The 22,782-nt window shown below is 35.7% G+C and overlaps 2 protein-coding genes across 3 annotated transcripts; both read right to left on the bottom strand.

Annotated features, from left to right (window-relative positions):
- Positions 1-3,306: 3,306 nt before the first annotated feature.
- On the bottom strand, positions 3,307-10,752 carry LOC113118485 (E3 ubiquitin/ISG15 ligase TRIM25-like). Of its 2 annotated transcripts, none has more exons than XM_026287701.1 (7): positions 10,450-10,752; positions 8,242-9,071; positions 7,919-8,014; positions 7,184-7,432; positions 7,083-7,105; positions 6,857-7,005; positions 3,307-5,302 (listed from the first exon to the last, which is right to left on the bottom strand). In XM_026287701.1, exons 1-7 carry the CDS (start codon positions 10,673-10,675, stop codon positions 4,746-4,748), a joined length of 2,130 nt encoding a protein of 709 aa, XP_026143486.1. In that variant the 5' UTR covers positions 10,676-10,752; the 3' UTR covers positions 3,307-4,745. The 2 variants fall into 2 exon arrangements, with proteins under 2 accessions (XP_026143486.1, XP_026143485.1); XM_026287700.1 differs by having other exon boundaries at positions 8,242-9,074.
- A 504-nt stretch (positions 10,753-11,256) lies between these two features.
- LOC113118486 (CD81 antigen) lies at positions 11,257-21,419 on the bottom strand. The gene is made up of 8 exons (XM_026287702.1): positions 21,251-21,419; positions 19,742-19,856; positions 14,492-14,589; positions 13,347-13,421; positions 13,139-13,252; positions 12,942-13,043; positions 12,005-12,088; positions 11,257-11,912 (listed from the first exon to the last, which is right to left on the bottom strand). The coding sequence occupies exons 1-8, from the start codon at positions 21,314-21,316 to the stop codon at positions 11,850-11,852; spliced, it is 717 nt and encodes a 238-aa protein (XP_026143487.1). The 5' UTR covers positions 21,317-21,419; the 3' UTR covers positions 11,257-11,849.
- Positions 21,420-22,782: the final 1,363 nt, after the last annotated feature.

The following is a 22,782-nucleotide window of genomic DNA, read 5'->3' on the forward strand; positions in this document are numbered from 1 at the left end:
ACACTTCAGTCATGGGTATTGAGGGCGGAAGAGAGCACTGTTCATTCACTCCACCAAACTACAACTCCTGCCAGCACCGAGACTCGAACCTGCAACCTTCGGGTTACAAGTCCAACTCTCTAACCATGCCCCTAATTCTTCTTGAATTTCAAGTTGGTGAAACAGCTTAAAAATATACAAGTGTCGGTCATATGAGGTTGATGTCCTTCGAGTGTACCAGAAAATTAAAATAATAAACAGTTTGATAATACATAATTTTAATACTTTATTTACTTTATTTAATTCCTTTAAAAAAGGAAAATAAAGCAAAAAACAAGATGCCTTTTCTTTTTTTCCCCTCTTCAGTGTTTTTTAGGCAGTGTTGGCGAGTAACATGTTTCCGTTGCATGTAACGGAATTATGTAATTTCATTACAAAATAAATGTAATCTGTTACAGTTACTAAGAAAAAATGTTTTTTTTATTTATTTTTTATTTTTTTTATTGCATTGACTGCTTTAAAATATGAGACACCAATGTTTCAGGAGTTTACGAGACAGAGGACACATGCAGTCAATAACTGTTTTATTGCCTATTTGTGTTTATGTATATGCTTTATTTTTTAAGATTAACACTTTTTTTATCTCAAGGTAAATATAGATGCTAAAGTCTGATTTTGTGGTGGCTGTGCTTTAAATTAAATAATTATAATCTTAAAGACAAGAGGGATTTTGAAAGTCTGACACTATCCAGTGTTGAGTCATACTGTAAAGTTAAGCCTGCCTGCTTTAAATGTTTGAAAATGATCAATATTTGAAAACAATTGTTAAAAATGTAGAAAATTAGGCCTAATCAAATGTAATCATTTACATTACTTTAATAACATATTTGAAATAGTTACACTAAGATTACATTTTAAATAAGGTAACTTCTAATCCGTAACCGATTACATTTCCGAAGCAATCTTCCCAACACTGTTTTTAGGTGATGCATTCTGGGGTCAAGTAGGTGGAAAGGCATTTAATATACAGTATACACTGTGTTCCGAGTGAAGTCACACTGAGGACAGTGTCAAAAGCCTTGTCCTCTGAGAGAGCTCTTGGAATATGTACATTAGCCAGCTGGTCGTGTCCTCTGTCCCTGGCCATCTGTGCTAAGGGCTGAAATGAACATCCTCATGGGAACAACAATAATAAGTGAAGAAAATGATGAGGCAATGTACCCAGAGAATTCAAAGTCAAATCACTCAGAAATAAGATCTGCCTTAATGGCACAAATAAAAGTCTGCAAATCCCAAACAAAAGCTCCTTGCACTCTGGATTGCCGTTAGGTATAATGGTATATTACAGGATGTGGAGCAGTCAAAGGGTGTTGTTGCCAGGGGAACCATCTATAGATATTATATAAGAAGATGTTGTATACATGTGAACATCAAAGGGCTTCCTCAGGGCTTAAAGGAACAGTTCACCAAAAATGAATACTTGCTGAAAATTACTCGCCCTCAGGCTAGCCGAGTTTATTTCTTCATTAGAACAGATTTGGAGAAATGTAGCATTACACATATGCAGAGAATGGGTGCCGTCAGAATGAGAGTCCAAACAGCTGATAAAATCATCACTCACAACAATCCCCAAGTACTGCTCCCTGTTCCTTATTGCCCTTTCACATCAAAATGTTGGACTGTTTTTTTGCTTTCGAACAGTGCTTGATTTGTGCATATTTCTCTCCTGATTCAGACAAGATGACTTCTGTTTTGGAGAAAGCAATATTATGGATAAAGGACTTTGTTTTTGTAATATAGCCTATAGTTTATAATTATAGTGTTTTAGATTTGAAGCAACAGTTTGATATTAAAAACATATTGACGGATTTCACTTCACAAGTTCATAACTGATGGTTTGGAGTTGTGTGTATAATTGTGATGTTTTCATTAGATGTTTAAACTCTCATTCTGATGGCACCCATTCACTTCAGATGACACGAAAGTAAAATGTACAATTCCTCCAGATCTGTTAAGATGAAGAAGGAAACTCATCTCTTGGATGGCCTGTGGGAGGAAATTCTCAGCAAATTTTCAGGGCAAACTATTGCTTTTATTAAGTGAGTGAGATTCTAATGATACTTATTGCGTATGCTTATTTGAAACTGATATTTCAAAGGAAAAAACGTAGATACAGATGCTTTAAGCTAATGGGAAAAACATATGTTGCCGTGACTTATTGATCATATCATTTTTTACAGTCAACCAATTCAGAACATTAAAGTGATTTCCCAAGAGAGAAAGACAAAAGTGCAAATAAGGTCATCGAATACAGCTTTGCTTGTTTCTTACTATCACTTCATTATGATGTAAGAGAAGAGGTCTATATTTATAAATAGAAAACGAGTTGATTAAGTCTGAATATTGGAATATCAAAAGCAGCACACATCTAGCATCAAGTATAGCCTTTTAGAAAACATGCCAAATTAATTTCTCCAGTAAATTAGATTGATCTGACTGGGACTGGGTGTCCTCTTCATGTCTCAGCTGTTTTGAACTGTATAAATTCACACTGGGATAGAAACAACGTGTGTGAGCAGCTGTAAGGCAGTTTAGATATTTCTCCCAGTTACAGCGGAGTGACGGAGCGGCTCTGCACCTGTTTTTCAGGCAGCTGGGAGCATAACGACCCCTGACTAAATGTCTGTACCGCTGAGATAGAGTCTGACTTGGGGCACAGGTTTGTTGCCATGGCAGTGTTTGGCTGTAGAGATTCTACCTAAAAAAATGTGGAGGTGGAACTTCAGAGGAAAAGTGAAATTGTGACTCTCACAAAACTGAAAGACTGTTATATTTCGCATCAAAAACGGAAAGAAATCATTTCAGTATTGTGAGATTGTATGAAAAAATAGAATCGAATACTGGATGACATTTCAGATAATCGTATGAATTTGATTTACTTGTCAACTAAAGGTGCAATACATAAAAAATGTACACTATAAACAAATGAATAATTTATCAGCATGGCAGAGGTCACTTGAATCTTTCAATAAAGGAATGTATTGACTTTCCAAAAGGGTCTTATCACGTCTTCACTTTTTGTTTTCCACACTTTTTATTCGTCTTTGTTAACCGGGCAATTTGTATTGATTTGAAATGAATTGAACTGTGTGAGGGTACAGATCTTGGAACAGATGACTCACTTTGTCTCGCACCTGATGGGACTCCTCCCACCAGAAGCACGGATGAAAATAGAGGGGGCACATCGGTATTTACAAAAACACATACACAAAAGAGAAAAGCTTTTCTGACAATACAATGCAGTACAGAAAAAAAATAATCAGACCATTTTTAAGAATCATCTGAATTTAATTCATAAAGCATTGCAGCACAGTTCAAACCATCTGTTTGATTTCCTCAGTATGAATTAAATTGCAACATTTCCTGTTTAGATATTGAACAATACTACCATCTAGAGTAGAAATGGAGTATTCTTAATATACACAGGTTGAAATATTCCACTGCCAACAGTAATTCAACATTGGCAAAAGCTATAAAATATGACAGATATGCTAGTAAATATCAGAAAATTGATTGAGATAATAAACATATATATATATATATATAATCATAAACTTGGATAATGAATGGAAACGTTTCATTTTGAAAAACTCAATGTTTATTATTACATTTATTCTAGATTGACATAAGACTACGAGGCTTCAGAAAATAAATCCCAAAATCTCTGAGTTTCATTTGGAATGTTGAATGGCTGTTGTCTTCAGATTTTTGGACTAATATTTCTCCTGGCCTTCATTTGATTTCAATGTGTACATGTAAATACAGTGCAATTTTATATTTTACCTGATATAAAAATACTAATTATTTATTTCAAGTGATAAAATGAATCCTAGCAAAAACATAAAAAGAAGTTCAAGAAATGGCTGAGAAAAGTAAAAAGGCTGTGCAAGATTGTTTCAATAAAACACCATTTGAAATATAAATGGATATATAAAACATTTTTTGTAATGGAAATAGAGTTATAAAAGGTCATATATGTAATATAATAAAAAATCACTCAGAAAAAAGTGTTTTCAAGACCTCTTACACTTCTTAGGCTCAGCAGTTGGAAATGATGATTGGTGGAATGTAAAAGTGATTTGTATTACTTAAAGGAATAGTTCAATAGTAAATAAAATAAATGCTGTTTATTTACTCACCCTAATGCCTTCCAAGTTATTGGTGACTTTTTTGTTCAGTAGAACATTAAAGATGTTTTCTAGCTAAACCCATGGTCTCTGGTAATTCAGTCGAGTCACTCTGAGAGGCGAAAAATTAATATAAAACCACCAAATGAATCCAAGTGGCTCCTGATGATGTTTTGAGGTCTTATGAAGTGAAACGAACGGAACATTATTTTGTTCAAATGGTACTTTCTTTTGATCCTGTTGTAAACCACACTGGCATAATTTCACATTCGCACATTTGTCTGAGGATATGGATTACAGGAAAAAAAACATAAATAATGTTTCGTTTCTTGCACAGACCGATCGCTTAGCTTCGTAAGACCTCAATATATCATCAGGAGCCACATGGGTTTATTTTGTGTTTTTTATCTGCAATATAATGCTACCTCTTCTTGACTAGAACTTTCTAAATCACAAAGGATGATGGGTTCAACTAACAATTTATATTGGAGAAAGAAAGTCACCTACATCTCGGATAGCCTAAATATAAGTATTCCTTCAAAATTATAATAAAACCTTTCATAAATGCACAAACGCAGTCTAGTCTGTAGTGGTCTTGGTAAATATGTCACAGATGCTGAGCTGAGTTTTAGAAACCGCCAGAGCCGGATATAGTGGCTCAGTGAACGTATGCTCAAAACTGTAGAGCATAGAAAGAGATCCCTCCCTGGCCACCCTATAAAAAGACAAGAGACCCTCACTAAAATTCAGCAGCACCCCGACCTTCCAGAGTTCAGCGGAACACACGGGTGAAGCTATCTTATCATGCAGGGCTTCCACCTTTCCCTTCTCGTATATTAAACACCAAGAATTAGGGTAGAAACCAATACGGCAGATGTCCTTTTGCCCCTTTCTGCCAATCTGTCCATCACAGACCCCCACCTTCCAGCGGCCCTCATCCTGAGAGACCTCCACTTCCCAGTAGCAGCAGCCTCCGTCTATGGCACGAGAGCCCAGCACCTGAGGGAAAATGTTGAAGCGGGACTCCTGCTCGGGGTAGTCCTGCTGGGTCTCGCTGTACTGCACCGTCCTGTTCTCATCCGACAGCAGCAGCTTGGGATGGACCGTATCAGGATCTAGAGTTGGGCTTATCCCATCTGCAGACAGGAACATCAGCTGTCAAACAATATATATGTGTGTCTTCCTGTGGCCCCAAGTAATATTTTTACTTTAGCAGACAGCATTTTTCATTTTTTAAATTGTAAATTTACGCTCAACTGTGCTGCATTTATTTGGTAGAAAATAAAAGTAACAAAGAGTAATATTGTGAAATTTTTATTTTTATTTAATATATTTTAATAATGTCATTTATACCTGTGATTTTCAGGAGTCATTAGTCAGTCACATGATCTTTCAGAAATCATTCTAATATACTGATTTTGTGCTCCAAGTAACATCATAATAGAAATGTTGGAAATGTGATCTTTTTGGGATTCTTTGACAAATAGACAATTCAAAAGAAAAGCGTTTAAATGTCTTTTGATTAATTGAATTCATCCTTGTTTTATAAGGGATTGTTAACTCAAAAATAAAAAAAATAATTTATCATTTATTCACCCTGAAGTCGTTTCAAGTCTTTAACAAAAGAAACTCAAACAGGTTTGGAACAACTTGTGGGTGAGTAAGTGAAGACAGAATTAAAATTTTTGGGTGAATTATCCCTTTAATATAATACTAATCTAACCACTTAATTTTGTACTTAAATTTTTTTTTAACTTGCCTTACCGAGATTGTAACGCACAATAATATTGCTCAAATTGTATTAGTAGTGCGTTATATTACTGTGTTACAGCAAACAGTGATATACTGTAATATTGTTGCTTTTATTTCGTCAATTTTGAAAGAAAAAATCTAAAGTAGGTGTGCTACTTAATTCCAATCACAATATGAACTAGTGTCTGTGAATATTCAAATGCAAAAAGATGGGTTAAATATAAATGCTGCATGTTCCGCTTGCCTCTGTAAGTATGAATGGCAGAAACGTGGGTTTGTTTACTACAACGCGGTGATTTTCAGCATTTGTGTCTCCCTATGGCAGCACGAACACAAACTCTTAATCTCCAGAGCTGCTGTGAGAGTCTCTTTGCAAAGCATTCTACCGTTTCATTTGAGCATCAACATACTGTATACACACAGAAACTAAAAAAAGAAAAAATTTCAAGAAAAAAAAAATGGCAACCTGTAAAAATAAAGGTACAGCTTAACATCTAACATAAATATAGTACTCTTGTATTACTTTTGTACAGTATAATGTATGTCTTTAAATATTCAATTTTCTCACAATTTTTCTCCCATGTATTAATTTCAACAGTTAACCTCAGTTTGTTTGCCAAAAAATAAAAGGGTTTAATTTTCATTTGATTTAAAATACATTTTTAATAATGTTTAATTTGATTTCCAGAAAAATTAAAACAAGATTTTCTGGCAAATAAGAAAGAAAGAAAAGGTTTGTAGGGGCCTATTGTGCAAAGTGTTGAAATTATTTTTTTTTCACTGAAATAAATGTTTTTGTAACTACACAGATAGTATAGTAACGTCACCGAAATTCAGGTACGGTAACAGTCATCATCACTATAGGTCATTTTTTTTTATTTATATGTCATTCCAGTATTCTAGTATGATTTCTACTGTAAAGTGTGTAAAAGACTCACACAGCAGTCTGAAAGGGTCTCGATGAGGCAGTGATATGAGCACAGTCTCCAGTCTCCTCTCGGTCCAATCATTGAGACAGTCCAGACGGATATGGTTTATCTCTTCCGGAGTCTCAAGATTTTGAACAGGATCAGACAATTCAGTCAGGCTGAAAAAAATACATCAGTTTTACTTCATAAACAAAATTATATGATAATCAACAAATATTTGAACCTTTTTACATACCGTCCCGCCATCTTGCTGTATTCCTGAAACAACCAGTAAAAATGAATGACATTTTCTATTGAATATTTAGATCAGTTTGAGATCAATGCTGCTTGTCATACCTTGATGAAGGCCTGGTCTTGGTACTGTGACGCCCCTTCAGCATGGGTCATTCCCTGCAGGGTGTTTAATATGCTCTGGCTAGAGATCAGGGCACCCTGTAATGTGTCCAGCTGCTTCTCAATGCTTCCCAGCACTCTGTCCTCTTCCTGGGTCACACAGAGTAAAGCCTGCTCCTCCTCTTGCTCCAGAGTCATCCGCATGGCCTGATACTGCTGCAATACGGCCGCCCGCGCGTCCTCCAGCTCCGCCTGCAACAATCACAAAACACGAGGGAAGCAAAAGCTCCTGTTCATGCTATTGTATGCTCCTTTGTGACTTTTATTTATAAAGCTTTTAGAAATTTTAGTACTTAGACTTTATTTTTTGCATTTCCAATCCTCTTTTAAGCACTATAAGTTTGTTTTTTAGTTTATTTCAGCTTTATTTCAAATAACAAAAATGACTTTAAATAATTTTAGTTAATAACAACATTGGACAAAAAGAGCATAAACCCATGAGCAACTTAAAGGGGCAGTTCTTTAAACTGTTCAAAAGCTCTTGGATTTCAACGAAAAGTATCTTAATTTGTCTTCTGAAGATGAATGAAGGCCTTACAGGTTTGGAACGACATGAGGGTACATGAGTAATTAATGACAGAATATTCCTTTTTGGGTGAAAATAAGTAAATAAAATAACTGTAACAATAAAAACCTTGCTTTTAAATCAGTTAAATCAACAAACATTCTCACACTTACCTGGACACCACGTTTTTTCTCACGGAGCTCAGAGACTTTTTCCTGAATGGACTTCTCAGTTGTTTGTATTTTTTGCATCTCATTCTTTAGTGAACCCTGAGAAATTAACGCGGATAAACCAATGAGCAACACATTTTTTAAAATAAAGAAATTAATATTCCTATTCAGGAAGTACACATTACTCAAAAGTAGCATTTATGTTGCCAACATTTAAACATTAGTATACTACTAAAACTACAGGTTTAACTAGAATCTTAAGCCAGATTAAAAACTATTTAGAAAGGGGAAATGTTGTAGAAACATAATGCCCAATTGTCTCTCACCCTGAGCTCCTGCTCTGCCTCGCGGATGCTGATGCACTCGTGCCCCTTGTGTGACCCGACCAGGGAACACACAGTGCACACACACACTGCACACGATCGACAGTAGATCCGGTTCATCTCCTGGTGCTCCTGGCATCTCCACAGAGACACATCCTCCACAGCGTTCACCAGCGGGTGGTTCTGGAAAACTGGCTTTTCCAGGTGTGCCCGCAGGTGCTCGGAGCACATGGAGGCCCCACAAACCAGGCAGGTCTTTACCGCCACCTTTTGTTCTGAGCTGGGACAGTAATGGCAAGGCACAGAACTGCTCCTGGAAAGTCTGTCTGATGATGCTGCTGCTGAGATACTGAGGGGCTCTCCACTGTTAAAATCTGTTTCCTGTCTTCCAGGTGTATGAGAGGAGGCACTGGCTGCTGGTGAGGGGGGTTTCTCTCCCTGAGGTGTGTTGCTCATCCTGGGTGAGCCGCTGTCGCTGCAGGAAGCTTCAGGATGCTGGTCTTGCTTAGAGGAACTTGTATTCCTCTCAGGAGATGATTCTATACGAGGAGACGTGATCTCATCTGTGTGTGGAGGTGTGCGTTGTGAGGATGTGTCATTCGTAGTGGTGGTCTCCCAAACCATTGATGGAAACTGGCTTCCAGATGAGCACTCGTCTGCTGTGGCCTTTCTTTTCCGTGGTATTGATGAGTCTTCATCACAATCACTTCTGGTGTTATTAGATGGGGCTGAGCACAGTCTGTATCCACCACTGTGGAATGCTGATTTGAACTTCCTCTTCCTGTGCCATTTCTTTGAGTGCCGGTTGTACAGCTTCTTTGCAAACGGCCAGTCTACTAGAAAACATAGTATTACACTGATGTATATAAGTGATTATTTATTTTATGGTGTATTTTTTACAGTGTATAATAGACCTTAGTCGGGTTATATTTCATATTTATATGAAATTTAAATCAACTTATTTTTCCCTTAAATTGATAAATTTTCTCAGTTTAAACATTTGATATGCCATCTATGTTGTATTCTGAATAAAATATTGAAATTTGAAACTTGCACATAATTTTATTCTCTTTTTATTCACAATTTTTTCAGTGTCCCAACTTTTTTGGAATCGGGTTTGTAGATCAAGTTCCATTATCAACTTTCCAAACTGTTTCATGTAATTACTGAGTTATATAAGTTATCAACACTTACTACTTACATACTAGTGTTAGAGATTGATTTAGGGCTAGTTACATGTAGATGCATATTGTGCTGTTATTACCAAAATAAGTACATGTAACAGTGACACTAAAATAAAGTTTACAAGGTTTTCATCAGCTTTGAGCTCATCAATGTTTTTAGGGGTCGACAGATTTCAACTTTTTATTTTTGATATATGAATAACAGATTAAAACTGTCTTGGAAACATTTTCCCATGCATTTATTATTAGCGGTTTACAATTGCAACAATTTCATAATTACATTTTTAAACGGAGTTTACTGATTTTATATATTTCTTTATTTATATTTAGGGTAGTTTTATATATATATAATTTTTATAATAATATATAATTTTTCAGAACATGTTTATCAAAGCGACTTTCTTTTAAAAACTTATCTACTGTACTGTATGTTCAAGCTTAATATCACTAAACATTATAGCGCAGCATTTCAAATAATTTTGCACCTACAATTTTGCTACTATATATATATATATATATATATGTGTGTGTGTGTGTGTGTGTGTGTGTGTGTGTGTGTGTGTGTGTGTGTGTGTGTGTGTGTGTTTTAAATATATCACTATGAAATTATGAGGCAGATATTGTATTTGCAGTGTGGTGCAAATATTCATGCCTGGAAGAATAAAAAAAGACACAAATACCATAATTCTCCCAACACTTAAAGTGTGTTGGATATTGTTAGTAGACAAATTAAATAAATTTGAAATGTGACTGAGAAACTTTTTTTTTCTGACATTATAAGACCCATACATGCATCATACTGTTGAATATTTTAAGCTTAATGCTTGGAACCTGATAAGAGACAGACATATTATCAAATAATGTAAGTTGCAACAAGTGCAACACAGGAGTAACGTTAATTGTGGCCTACTGCGTCATGAGCATAGACTGTGGTCACGAGTAATATAATAACATGTGCGATATAATAAGGACATACAGATGTTGAAGGTCGACAAAGTCAACATTTATTTTGTGTTAATGAACGTACGTGTGTATGGTGTGGCTGCAGATGTAGACGCTCCGTCAGTAAAGTCCGGCAGGTGCTGGTACTCGTATCTACACTCGGGGCAGTAATAAGGTCCGGTCTGAGATCCGCTCCACAGCTCTCTGATACAAACCCGACAGAAGCTGTGAGCGCAGGCCAGCGTCACCTGCTCCCGACACTCCTCATGACACAGAGGACACTTCAGAGGTGTCCCATTAGATGCGCCCATCTTTACAGAGTTATTTACAGACGCCTCACGATCGAACAAACGAAACTGACCTCACCTAACACAGAGTGGGCGGAGCCTCTCCTTTTGAATCACGCAAACACAATGTTTACTCTGCTGCTCTAAAAGCGACAGTGCACAATAGTTTCTGGGCCTGACTGCTTCTATCTATCTATCTATAAAATCTATAAAATGCACAATATTATGTCTTAGTAACATTCTGTTTCTACAAAATAAAAGTACTTTAGCTTTTATATGCTATCAAAAATACACTCAGTCAAGATTGCTGTATCAGATCAGAACAGTCTTATGTTTATTCTTTTCACACTTTATTCATCTTAACTACACCTCAACAAAAACTCTAACTCTTAAAGGGGACGTGTCAAATATGCATGTGTGTATGTAGGTTCTGTGGGAATTATGTATCAGTGATGTGTGGGTTGCTTGCCCCTACAGTACAGTAATTTGTGTCATAAACTTTATGCAAATATAACTCAAATAAGGTAAGATTCAATGCATTATTAACACAACATGCATAACACAAATATTTGGCAGAACAGTTTTAATTAGAAGGTTTATAAGAAATAAACTGAATGTCCACAAAATAAAAATACCACGGGTTCATTCAATAAAGTTTTTTTTTTTTTCTTGTGGGTAATCATTGGATTATCGTGACATCATCATTATGGGCTGGTAAAGTCTAATGTATGATATGCATTCTCAGAAGAAACAAATTGACTTGTTGCATAATGGATTCATAGGTTAACGTTCTATCTATAAACATAACAATGATTTATTCACAAACAAGCACGCACACGCTTACAGAGTGTGTTGAAGCACTTCTACTACTAAAAATGTAACAATAGACAATAAGAACAAATTTAATAAAATGATTAAATAAAAGTAAAACAATAAAACACGAAGGCAAAGTTATACATATGACTGTCAATCACATTCTTCCTCCTCCCTGATACTGGTTACTGGTTTATTTATAATAGCCCTTGGTGTTGTATTCTGATGTACTCACATTGGAAGTCCTCTCTACAAACACAGGGATCAATGTTCAGTGTGTGGACACTTGAACTTGAAAGGAGAGGAAAGGCAGAAGTGAAATGGCCTCGTGCCCATTACTACCAAAATCAAACACTGTTGATCAGGCTGGTCATTATCCAACAACTCAGTATGCAGGAGCATTGCGGATTGCACAGCAGAGGACCATGGTGAAGATCATCTCAAAAACCTAGACACACAGCAGAGAGAAATTACACACCCAGCTGTCTTTACTTATTCCTAGCAAAATCTGTTGATTTTCATGTGTGTGTTTTTTTTCACCATAATGACAGCAATCACTAGGGCGGCCAATCCAATGATATGGAGTTTCTCAGTGAACAGGTCCCTTAGCTTCGTGTGGCAACTCTGAAGCACACAACATCAATACATTAGTCTATCCACATTCAAATAGACTGTCAGCTATTAAAACATCCCTGTTTATAAGATTGTTTGTTTTGGTTATAATTTAGTGCAATTCCAACCAAACTCAAACAATATATAGGCCTAATTTGACATTTATGTATATGGATTTTTTATATGCATTTGCATTACACAGATTTAAAATAAACAAACTATAAATTTGTGATGCACACGGGGAAGATGTTTGCACTCAGAAAAATATCATGGCATAGCTTATTATTAAAGGGTTAGTTCACCCAAAATCGAAGATTCTGTCATTAATTAATTTAATAACGTAAGTGTTAATTACATTTGAAATATGGATATTTTTTCTTACAAAAAACGCATGGATTAGCTACAGGAAGCTGTTATTGACCCGCTGGAGCTATGTGAGGCACGTTTTATTATGAATGTATAAATGTCACACTTTATTTAATGTCTATTTGGACTGCTGAACAGAAAAGATAGAGCAAAGATAGAGCTTGGAATAGCCAGGACAATTTTTAATAACTCAGATTGGATTCGTCTAAAAGAAGAAAGTCATATACACCTTGGATGTCTCAATGGTGAGTAAAACAGGCTAATTTTCATTTTTTTATATTTTCAGAAGATTATTTAAGAAGAATAAGAATATTTTCAGAAGAATCAACTGAAAAGTGAAGAGTTCTAAAGGAGTTAAAACCATAACAGTCCATCAAAATATGCGTTAGAGAAACCTTACTTTTTCTGGGAAATATATTGATGTGTTTACATTCTTGCCTTACGATCAGGCTGAAATGAAATGAGTTCTCTATCATGTTCTTAAACATACAGAAGATACCTGGGAGTTGAGATGGTCAAGTGGGAATTTCTTTTTGGGGCACAGAGAGGCCTGGACAGCTGTGAAAAGTTGATTTTCATCCCCTTTACCACAGCAATCCAGCTAGATATTGAGAGAGCAAAAAAATATAAGTGATAGGGATTATTAACTATCCAAAATGAAGGATTTTGATAAAGGAATAGATTTTGGCAACTCACGGAGTCATGGAATGCCATCAGAACTTTGGAAGCTGCCTGTCTGGATGGTGAGTCCACAGGATCCACAGCTTTAATGTATGCAGCATCATAGAAGTTAATGAGCTCCGTAGAGATCTGGACAGACAGAAAGTGAGAGAGTGACAGCCTTAAAATTAAATCCTAAACTACAGATTTTCTTAGTGTACGTGTACAGAATCTTTAGCCTCACCGTGTCCCTGTTAATAAAGCCCCATAGTCCTGCTGCCACCTCACAGGCGAAGAGGATCACTAAACATGTGAAGAACTGAGGAAGAAAAAGAGAAAAACTATGTGATGAACTAAAGAAATACTGGAATAGGACGAACATTTAAGGGAAGACTGTGTGTAAAACAAAAGATGAAAAAACTCTTCAAATCACTTCTTCATCTTAAACAAGCCATAGAAGATTCCACATGGATATTAGCTTTAGCGAATTAGCTTTCTGGGTTGGCCAACAAATTGACATCATGACTACCCTTGTGAAAAAAAATGTGCTTAGTTGGGTTAAAATTGAAGTTTTGGTGTACTTTAAAACTTTTAAGTAAGTTTAAAAAAACTGTAGTTGAAGATAAGATAATATTATAAAAAGCCACTTAGGTGTGCTTACACTTTCAAAGTTATATGTTGGGACATTTACAACTTCATCATTACATGTGTAATTACAAAACAATTTATAATTACAAATACAATTGAATATTTTACATACAATTTTCAATAGGAATTATTTTAATTCCATTAGTAAAGTATGAATTGTTTATCATAAATGCTTTTCAGTATGCTCGGCAGTACACTTTAACCATATATTAAAAACAATACAAGTGCTTTTAAACATTTCACATAATGATGCATTTAAGTCCTACTTAATGTGGTCAAAAATATCACTCCAAAGTTCAGCTAATTGCAACATAGATGCAGCTAAGAGCCCCAAAACATTACATTATTTCACAGTGAGGCAAATAATTTCTGTAATAAATACTTAAAAATATTCTAAAATGTTATTTTCTTTCACAAGTGTATTGTCTCTTTTACTAATAGAATCTTGCTGAATTATTAAACAATTAATGCATGAATCAATGTTTATTCATCTTTTTGGATTAACTTTAACTTCTGAGAAAATAATGCATGCCAGTTTGTAAAAAAAAAAAAAAAAGACATTCCATTATATTAAAAAACTGCGTCATCATCATCAAAAGCTACTAGCTTAAGTAAAACAACATCCATAATTTTTAACCTTAAGTAAAGTGTAGTATAGTTCTTGTAAAGCTCTTTTGAAGTGGTATTGTAAAGCTCTTCAAGGCATGCCGCATGCATAGTGTGAGATGAGTAAAAACCCACCGTTCCTAAGAGACACTGAGATTCTTGAATAGCTCCATAACAACCAAGGAACCCCACAAACATCATTACAGCCCCAATCGCTATGAGAACATACACACCTGAAAAAGCAACAGAGACAATGCATGAATGAGCTTACATCATAATCACAGATTCATATTAATTGCGCATGTTCATACAGTTTCTACAGCGCTCATTCCTCATTTTTATGAACAGGTGTTGAGATTAATAGAAATGACAAAATGGCTCGAGTAACTGCAGTTAATGCAGTAGTTTGCCACTAGATGGCATGTGTGCAGCAGTGATAAACTTTAGCTACCACACATTTGAACCCTCTAGACATCAATCAGTCGTTGAGATAGATTAATAAATTAAATTATGGGTAAATAAAATAATGCACTGAATAAATAACTGCTATTTTTTCATCTTACATTGTATTGAAACTCAAATTTGAGCTGGTAAACTCTATTCATAGCTTTGCTCATTTTGTTGTTGGCCGTGAAATTCAGACAAACAATACAAATAGGGGGAAAAAAAAAGCTAATGTGGATTGTCCTGTTTGATTTACCATAGCAGTAGCTTTAAATCCTGCAAGGTCAGAGAGAGAGAGAGAGAGAGAGAGAGAGAGAGAGAGAGAGAGAGAGAGAGAATTTCAGGTTTTAGGTAAAAAAAAGCATGTCACCATATGAACTATAAACAGGCATGGGAAGATCTAGTCCAAACAGGAACCCTCTTCATAACAGAGCCAGATTTGCTCTCTGTTCTCCTCCAGACTTACACAATAGCATCTGAAGACAAACCCATCTCTAACACCATCTGCTTTTCAGCTTTCCTGTAAATTTACTACAAATGTATTATTATACTAAAGGGTTTTTGTTGTTGTTGTATTAAGATAATTGGCTGAATGTAATGTTTTCATACACTCAACTATATGTTAACTGCAACTGAATGAATATTTATTATAGTTTAAAGGTACATTACGTAGGACTTAAAGGGATACTCCATCCCCAAATGAAAATTTTGTCATTATTCACTTACTCCCTTGTCGTTCCAAACCCATAAAAGCTCTGGTTTTCATCCAAAATATCTTAAATTGTGTCCCGAAGACTAACAAACATTTTACAGGTTTGGAACGACATGTGGGTAAGTGAATAATGACAAAATGTCCATTTTTGGGATGGAGTATCGCTTTAAAGGGATACAATAGTTGGCTGTTGGTAGACGGTAGCCATTGACTTCCACACGTTAATGTTTGGTTACTGTTTGGTTACCAACACTGTTCAAAATACCTTTTTGGTGAATCTCTTTAAGAAGATTATTACATGTAATTTCATAATTATGCACTGACAAGCATTTATTGTAAACTAAAATATATGTCAATGTCATTTCTATAGAAACTTGTTTGTCATGTGTTTTATATTTCTATAATTACACATTTGTAAATGAAATTGCAGTTAAGTCTATTGAAAATATATTACATTTAAGTGTACATTCAGTGAAATTAAGCACACTTCTTTTTTTGCATGGGTTGTTGTAACTGAAAGTGTGCTAACTGATGCAACTATGGGGTAACATAAGCAGGATTAAAGTTCTCTGGCCATAGAATGGCTTTCAATTAGGCCTAATTGCAGCGAGTTTACGACGGATTTCCTTTAGCAGGAAAAAATTAGGGAAAATCGCATTGTTGTTCTGCCGGAACACCAAAAATCACCCCCACCACAGCTGCAGCTTTTCACTGAGTGACAACTTAACCCCGTTCACATCATTCACAGTCAGGTTTTTAGCAGAGAACACAGAGCAGGACTTGAATTTCTGCACAGGACTGCAGCTATTAATAACAATTCTACTCATTCCCGCAGGTTCCGCACTTATACTACAATGACAGATGACGGAACGTGTCATTTTCTGTGCGCCCACAGATTGCTATTAAATAGAGTGACAGTTTTGAATAGTTATTAAAGGAGTTTGCAAATGTGATATTGATTTAATATAACAGTTCAATAAACAAGTAGGCTACTGCCTGATTTAGCTTTTTCATCAACAAAAAAAGTTCCAAATAAAGTAATAGCTCAGCCGCCGGCATCTCTAAAAGAAAACACAGCAGTGTTTCTCATGAATGAAAGTGCTATTTTGAATGAATCTAGTGAGTCAGTGATTCATGATTATTAGGCTACCCATTCATAAAGTCACTTGCTTCATTCCTGAATGAATCAGCCATTCGAACAAATCAACTGAATGAATGATTCAGCGATAAAATCAGTGACTTGCCGCCACCTGCATTTTTAGGTTTCATTTCAGTTATTTAAATCATTGAATATTTCTGTACTCAAAATGTTATATTCAAAACAATCTCCACATGGATTTAGGAATTGAATTGCTCATGCCACCTCTGAGCCTTGTTAAATGTCTGAAAATGTACCTACAAGCCACTGTTGTGTTCGTCTGTGCCAACTCTGTAGTACAAGTTATTTTTTAACTAATACTAATTACATATGATTGGTAACCTATTTTTCTTATTCTACTTTTTATTCTGCTGTTTTAAATATAATTTTTTTTAAAAAAAAATTGACAGATGAAAAGGATGCCATTGCAAAGGTAAAAAGAAAGTACCCCTGTAAGTCAGTTTAAAGAGTTAAATGTCACCTCATATTAGGAAGGCAAATTTTTCTTTTACTTTTTGATCAGAAGGTGCTCCTTTTCTAAATTAGGAGGACAACTGCTCCTAAAAATACAAGTAAGCATAACATGTGTATCAGTTTATCATATCCCTGTGTGAGGTTTTAAAGAGACAGCAGCCTAAATAAACCTGCTGCTGTCTAATATTGTAAAAAGAAAATGCCCCTGAAATCACTTTGAGCCAAATGTGAGCTCGTGTTAGGAAGGCAAAATTTTTTATTATTGATTAGCTAAATATTTTTTAAATCTCCAACCTCTCCAACAACCTCTGCATAAGATAAAAAAAGTTCCATATGTATAGGGCCTATACTTGTATCATATATCCTGTAGTATATTATGTTTATCTTCTTACAGATATGTCTCCTTGTGCAAAATACACTGCTATCCCTGCTACACAAGCTCCATTCTCTGTGTAAAACGTATATTTAGCAATCTGTAAGTATTCTGCAGCCAGATTCCTCTCTAACCTATAATGATTTGCTGCAGCGGCTGCGCTTGAACATATTTTAGGGTTGTCTAACCAGCACTTGGGCTCCAAGCACTGCTCATTCTAATTTGTGGTGTTACGGGCACATGAGCAGGCCTTTTGCAATTACACCGATGTTCAGTAGCAGTGGGAGGGGATCGCTTCATCTCTCTCTTCTTTCTCTGGGTGGGCCAGACCATCAACCCTAACTTCTTTAATCAGAAAAGGTTGTTGCTGCTGTAAAAAGAAACAGGTGGAGCTCTGGTTCCTCCATGTACTTACACTGAGTGGAGGGAGACAGCCCCAATGCTTTCTCCAAAAATGAATGGGCGCTAACTCTACACTATTGCCCACAACATGCTGACCTTCTGCCATTGAACTCTCTGCATACATCTTCTGTGGTTAAGTGTGTGTGTGTGTGCACATGGGTGTAGTATGCACACACCCTGTGGTAACTTTTAGTCTTTCCCTGGTTCTTTTAAAACAGTCATGGGAGAGTCTGGAGAATCACTGACTTCATGTGAAAGCAGCAGAATTCAGTGTTATTAAAGAAAACACAGGAACGCCAACATGACTCCAGCTGACTACATGACAAACAGGATCAAAGCTCTTATGATATTGTGCTGCTGCCATCATAGTTGTTTAAATATACTTGTTGTACACACACACACACACACACACGTTGGGTTTTCATGTTTAAAGGAGACATTCCATAGACGTTATGGTTTTTCTACTGTACAAACTGTATTTCTATCCCCTTACCCTAAATCAAACCCTCAGACAAAACTCAGAAAAAAAATGCATTTTTAGATTTTCAAAAAATCTCATTCTGTATGATGTATAAACTGTTTTCCTCATGTCGACCAAAAAATAAAATGTTCCCACTATGTAGGAAATATGCACACACACACACACATACATGCAGTTTACCAGTACTTAGCTATCTAAATGGGGACTCTCCATAGGTGTAACGGTTTTCATACTGTACAAACTGTATATTCTATTTCCCTACACCTAAACCTACCCCAAACAGAAAACTTTATGCATTTTTACAATTTAAAAAATATATATTTTTATTCCAGTTTTATAAATGTGGACATCCCCAAAGGGAGTTTTTGTGTGTGTGTGTGATTTTGTCAGGTTTAGCTCACTTTTGGTTACAAATTTGTCCACAAAATATGGTTAAGTGGGTACACACACACATGCACACACACACAGACACACACGCCGTGATTTAGTGGCCCTCTTAGAGCCCAGCTTAGACCCAGTTTCCTATTTCTATCTTTTGAGGAGACATGCTTCCTATTTTTAGAGTAATTGTTTCTCAGAGTTCACAGTGAAAAGGCTTCTTGAGCATGCATATTAACAAACTATTATAACATTTATATTTTGGCCAATCATTTAGTTTGTCGCTATTTGTTTATTGTTTATTGAAAGAAAGAAAGAAAGAAAGAAAGAAAGAAAGAAAGAAAGAAAGAAAATTCAAAACAAAATCACCACCACCACTACTATTACTAATTATTATTATTAACAATAATAATGATAAATATAACTAAGTGTATGAATTAATTTAATTACATGTAATTAATATATATATATATATATATATATATATATATATATATATATATTTGCATAAATGTCACTATTTGTATATTACATTCAGAATAAAGACCTTATGACATGATCTGTTATGTTCACTTAATTTATGAATTATGAATGCTGCTTGATATTCTAAGTAGAAATACATACTAATTTCTAATAATTAATGAAATAATACTTCAAATGTTTTACAACTTCTTAAATCTGAAATATTACAATGCTCAGTCCAAATAAATGTTCCTCTAAATTATACTGTAAGAGGATATAATTTACAATATTGGGCATAAGTGAGCATTTAGGTCGGAAATGAATGGGCTGGGTCATTTTCAGAGGGTTATGATAGTAGGGTTTGGGTGGCTAGTTGAAATAACAAGGTTGGATAATTGGAACGAAAGAACGAAACATTTGAAATCTGAACCTGATTGAGGGATGAGGCAGCTGTTGGTACCATTCTTAAAACTGAACTTTAGCCTTCAGCCACCTTTAGTTTGTGAGAGGCAATCACTTACTGATATGAAAGGTTCCTGGTGCTTGATTCCCCTCAAACTGCTGCATTAGGAGGTGGCTGGTTTGACTGTCATGGCGAAGCCATAAAGCTACACCCAAAATAACTCCACCAGCCAGCTAAAATAAGAGAAGAAAAACAACAATAACAAAAAAAAAACTGAGTGTTTAATATCACTTTTCAGCATAGATTCACCATTTAAATACATTTAAAAAGCTGGAATTAAAAATCCCCCAACAGATGTCATCACCCAGAAATGTTTGTTTCAATTCTTTTTCCTGAGGTCATTCCAGAGGTCATTTCTTCCTGCATTTGGGGAAGAAACTTCTGACAGGTCCAGTGTTATTCATGCACAGAAAAGGGTGGGGGGTCCACTTGGGCTCTTAGAGTCAGGCCTCTGTGGTACCTTTTGTTTGTTTATTTTTTTTGTAATTCGCAGAGCAGGAAGCGGACGCTTAAGTCAGAATTGTGGAAGCCAGCCCGATATATTTTTGTTTCTGTTGGCAGCGTGTAAAGTACAATGACGGGAAACAATACATATCTCAAGAGGGCTTGGGACGGGTGCTGTGTGAAAACACAAATGTAAATTTCTAGGCTTTTATTAAAATGAGTCTGAAAATTGACCTGACTTTTATTTTTAGGACTCTGAATTGGTGTAAACATTAATTATTGTCAGTAATGAATGTTATTCCATGATGTTTGTCCTGCTGCTAAATGCTAATTAGACATTCCTTGAAATGCATGATTAGTTTTACTCTGTGATGTCATTGTTTGAACATCATGTGATGTTTTAGTCAAAATAAGCTCTGCAGAGTGTAAAACATTTTATAAAGTTACTGCAGCAGAATGCCTGTTCAACCTATAAAAGTCTTTCATATGAATAAACATCACATTTTACTAAATTTACTCCAACTTTTAAGCAACTTGTCCACATGTAATTATCTCTCTCTCTCTCTCTCTCTCTCTCTCTCTCTCTCTTCTTTTATGGTGTCCCTATAGCTTTAGGACATAATTAAAGAAAGTGTAAAAATACAGCAAAGCCACAGCTAACCCTCACTCTACAGGAGGCTATCTGGAGCCTGAGACACTTTTTTTCATGTGTAGGTATACATTTTACAAGAATAACTCCATTTGACTATACCATTTAGCCGACTGCAAGACGTAAAATAATTCTGTTGTATGCTTCACAAAATATTTTGCACAGAAACGTCCAATTATCTCTGACATGATGTATAGACTGTTCTAAACATCCTTAAATTCTAGCTTAATAACTTAGTGTAAAAAAAAAAAAAAGTAGAAAAAAAATCTTTGAAAAATGGGCGAGAAAAGAAATCACTTCTTTACAGAGTCACCAGACTGAAGAATAACTTTCAGAATGACACATTTATTGTTTTCTGCTCTAAAGACTTCTTCGAATAAAACCAGGACACTGGGATTCATTTAACAATTAAGAAATCTTCATCGGAGAAACTATAAATGAAAATTATATTGGTAAACAAACAAACGAACTCACCCAGAAAATGAAGTTTAAGAAGAAGAGCATATATTTGATGCACTGAGAGCAGCCGGTAACAGCCATGGCTTGATTTCTTCGAAGCAGCTGAACTGATGCTGGTCTCAGTTTCAGATGGAGTCGATTTGCAGGCAGTCCGGGTCTTCTGAGAGACTACCCACGACCTCGTGTGTTTATATAAACGCACTGAGGCAGAGAAAGAGAGGGAGAGAGATGTCCGTGTCCCGTTTCAAGCTTTGCCCCACATTTACATATGTAGAACTTTGTTTTAATTGATTAAACGGCAATGCATAACGAATACAAATTCACATCATTCAGCTGTTTTGTCTAAAGTTTGTGTTTTATTATCATAAATCTATTTTAAATATTATTTTTTTTACGTTTTTATATGTTTCCAAGTGTGTTTATGTGTTTTCAGCGGATATTTTTAAAACCAAAACCCAGATTTCAGCTGGTTTTCTTAAAGCTGCAGTAGGTAACTTTTGTAAAAATGTTTTTTTTTTTTTTTTTTTTTTTTTTTTTTTTACATATTTGCTAAACCAGTCATTATGTCCTGACAGTAGAATATGCAAGGGGCAAGGAACTCGACCGGATGTTGAAGTCGGGTGGGGGCTGCCATCTTTTAGCAGAACTTCACTTGCGTTAGCATTCCCATTGACTCCCATTCATTTTGGCGTCACTTTGACAGCGAATAACTTTACATCTGAGGCGTTTAAAGACTCCGTTTGTCCATTATTTATTTCTAAAGATACACAACAATATATAAAGGGCTCCATTACCTTCTATGTTACATTATGGCCCCGTATAAACAGTTTTTGTAAAAAATAGGCTAACGATTGCGTCATAACCACTCGTCTCTCTGTCGCATTACCGTACAGACAGGAGGAGAAGCTCGCAGGCAATTAACTTAATATGGCGTACTGGCGTTACATTTTAAAATACTATACAAAATAATTAATCAGAATACTTACTCCTGCTCACTCACGACAAAGAACTCCGCGCTCAAGCTCGCCGTCTCTGCAAGATTAACGATGGCAGTTTGCACGCACAGCTACTAGAAGATTTACATCTGTCAGACAGGTTGCTGACATCGTCAAGCTTCGTTTGAGTCTGCGCGTCAGAAACGGAAGTGCTAAAAACGCTGAAACTGGGCTTCATTTGTTTCAATTGAGTTCCAATGGGGTCGCTGTGTCCATTTCTTTTACTGTCTATGAGAATATGAGACAGGTAATCAGTGAAAAAATCAAGCTCCTCTGGCTCCTCCCAGTGGTCCGATTGCCATTTGCAGGAAATACATTTGCTCCTGGTAAGAAACAACCAATCAGAGCTGCGATCCGTAACTTTTTTATGTGTTCAAAATTTACAAAATGTATATAATAAGTGAGTACACCATGAATCCATTTTCCAAACCGTGTTTTTAGCCTGTCCCGAATCACTAGGGTACACCTATAATAAGTGTTTATATCCAGACTAATTTAGATTGCTTCGGGGTACCGCAGCGGAGTAACCCAGTACCTTTGTGATTCTTCATA

The sequence above is a fragment of the Carassius auratus genome, chromosome 18 (assembly GCF_003368295.1).
Source record: "Carassius auratus strain Wakin chromosome 18, ASM336829v1, whole genome shotgun sequence".
NCBI lineage: Eukaryota > Metazoa > Chordata > Actinopteri > Cypriniformes > Cyprinidae > Carassius > Carassius auratus.

Coding starts and splice junctions, on each gene's coding strand:
- LOC113118485 (XM_026287700.1), bottom strand. CDS start 10,675: ATGGGCGCATCTAATGGGACACCTCTGAAGTGTCCTCTGTGTCATGAG. Junction 8,015..8,241: donor AGGCAGAGCAGGAGCTCAGG/GTGAGAGACAAT, acceptor TTAATTTCTCAG/GGTTCACTAAAGAATGAGAT. Junction 5,303..6,856: donor AGACCCTTTCAGACTGCTGT/GTGAGTCTTTTA, acceptor TCCTGTCTGCAG/ATGGGATAAGCCCAACTCTA.
- LOC113118486 (XM_026287702.1), bottom strand. CDS start 21,316: ATGGCTGTTACCGGCTGCTCTCAGTGCATCAAATATATGCTCTTCTTC. Junction 19,857..21,250: donor TCTTAAACTTCATTTTCTGG/GTGAGTTCGTTT, acceptor CTCTTATTTTAG/CTGGCTGGTGGAGTTATTTT. Junction 14,590..19,741: donor ACCAGGAACCTTTCATATCA/GTAAGTGATTGC, acceptor TTGCTTTTTCAG/GTGTGTATGTTCTCATAGCG.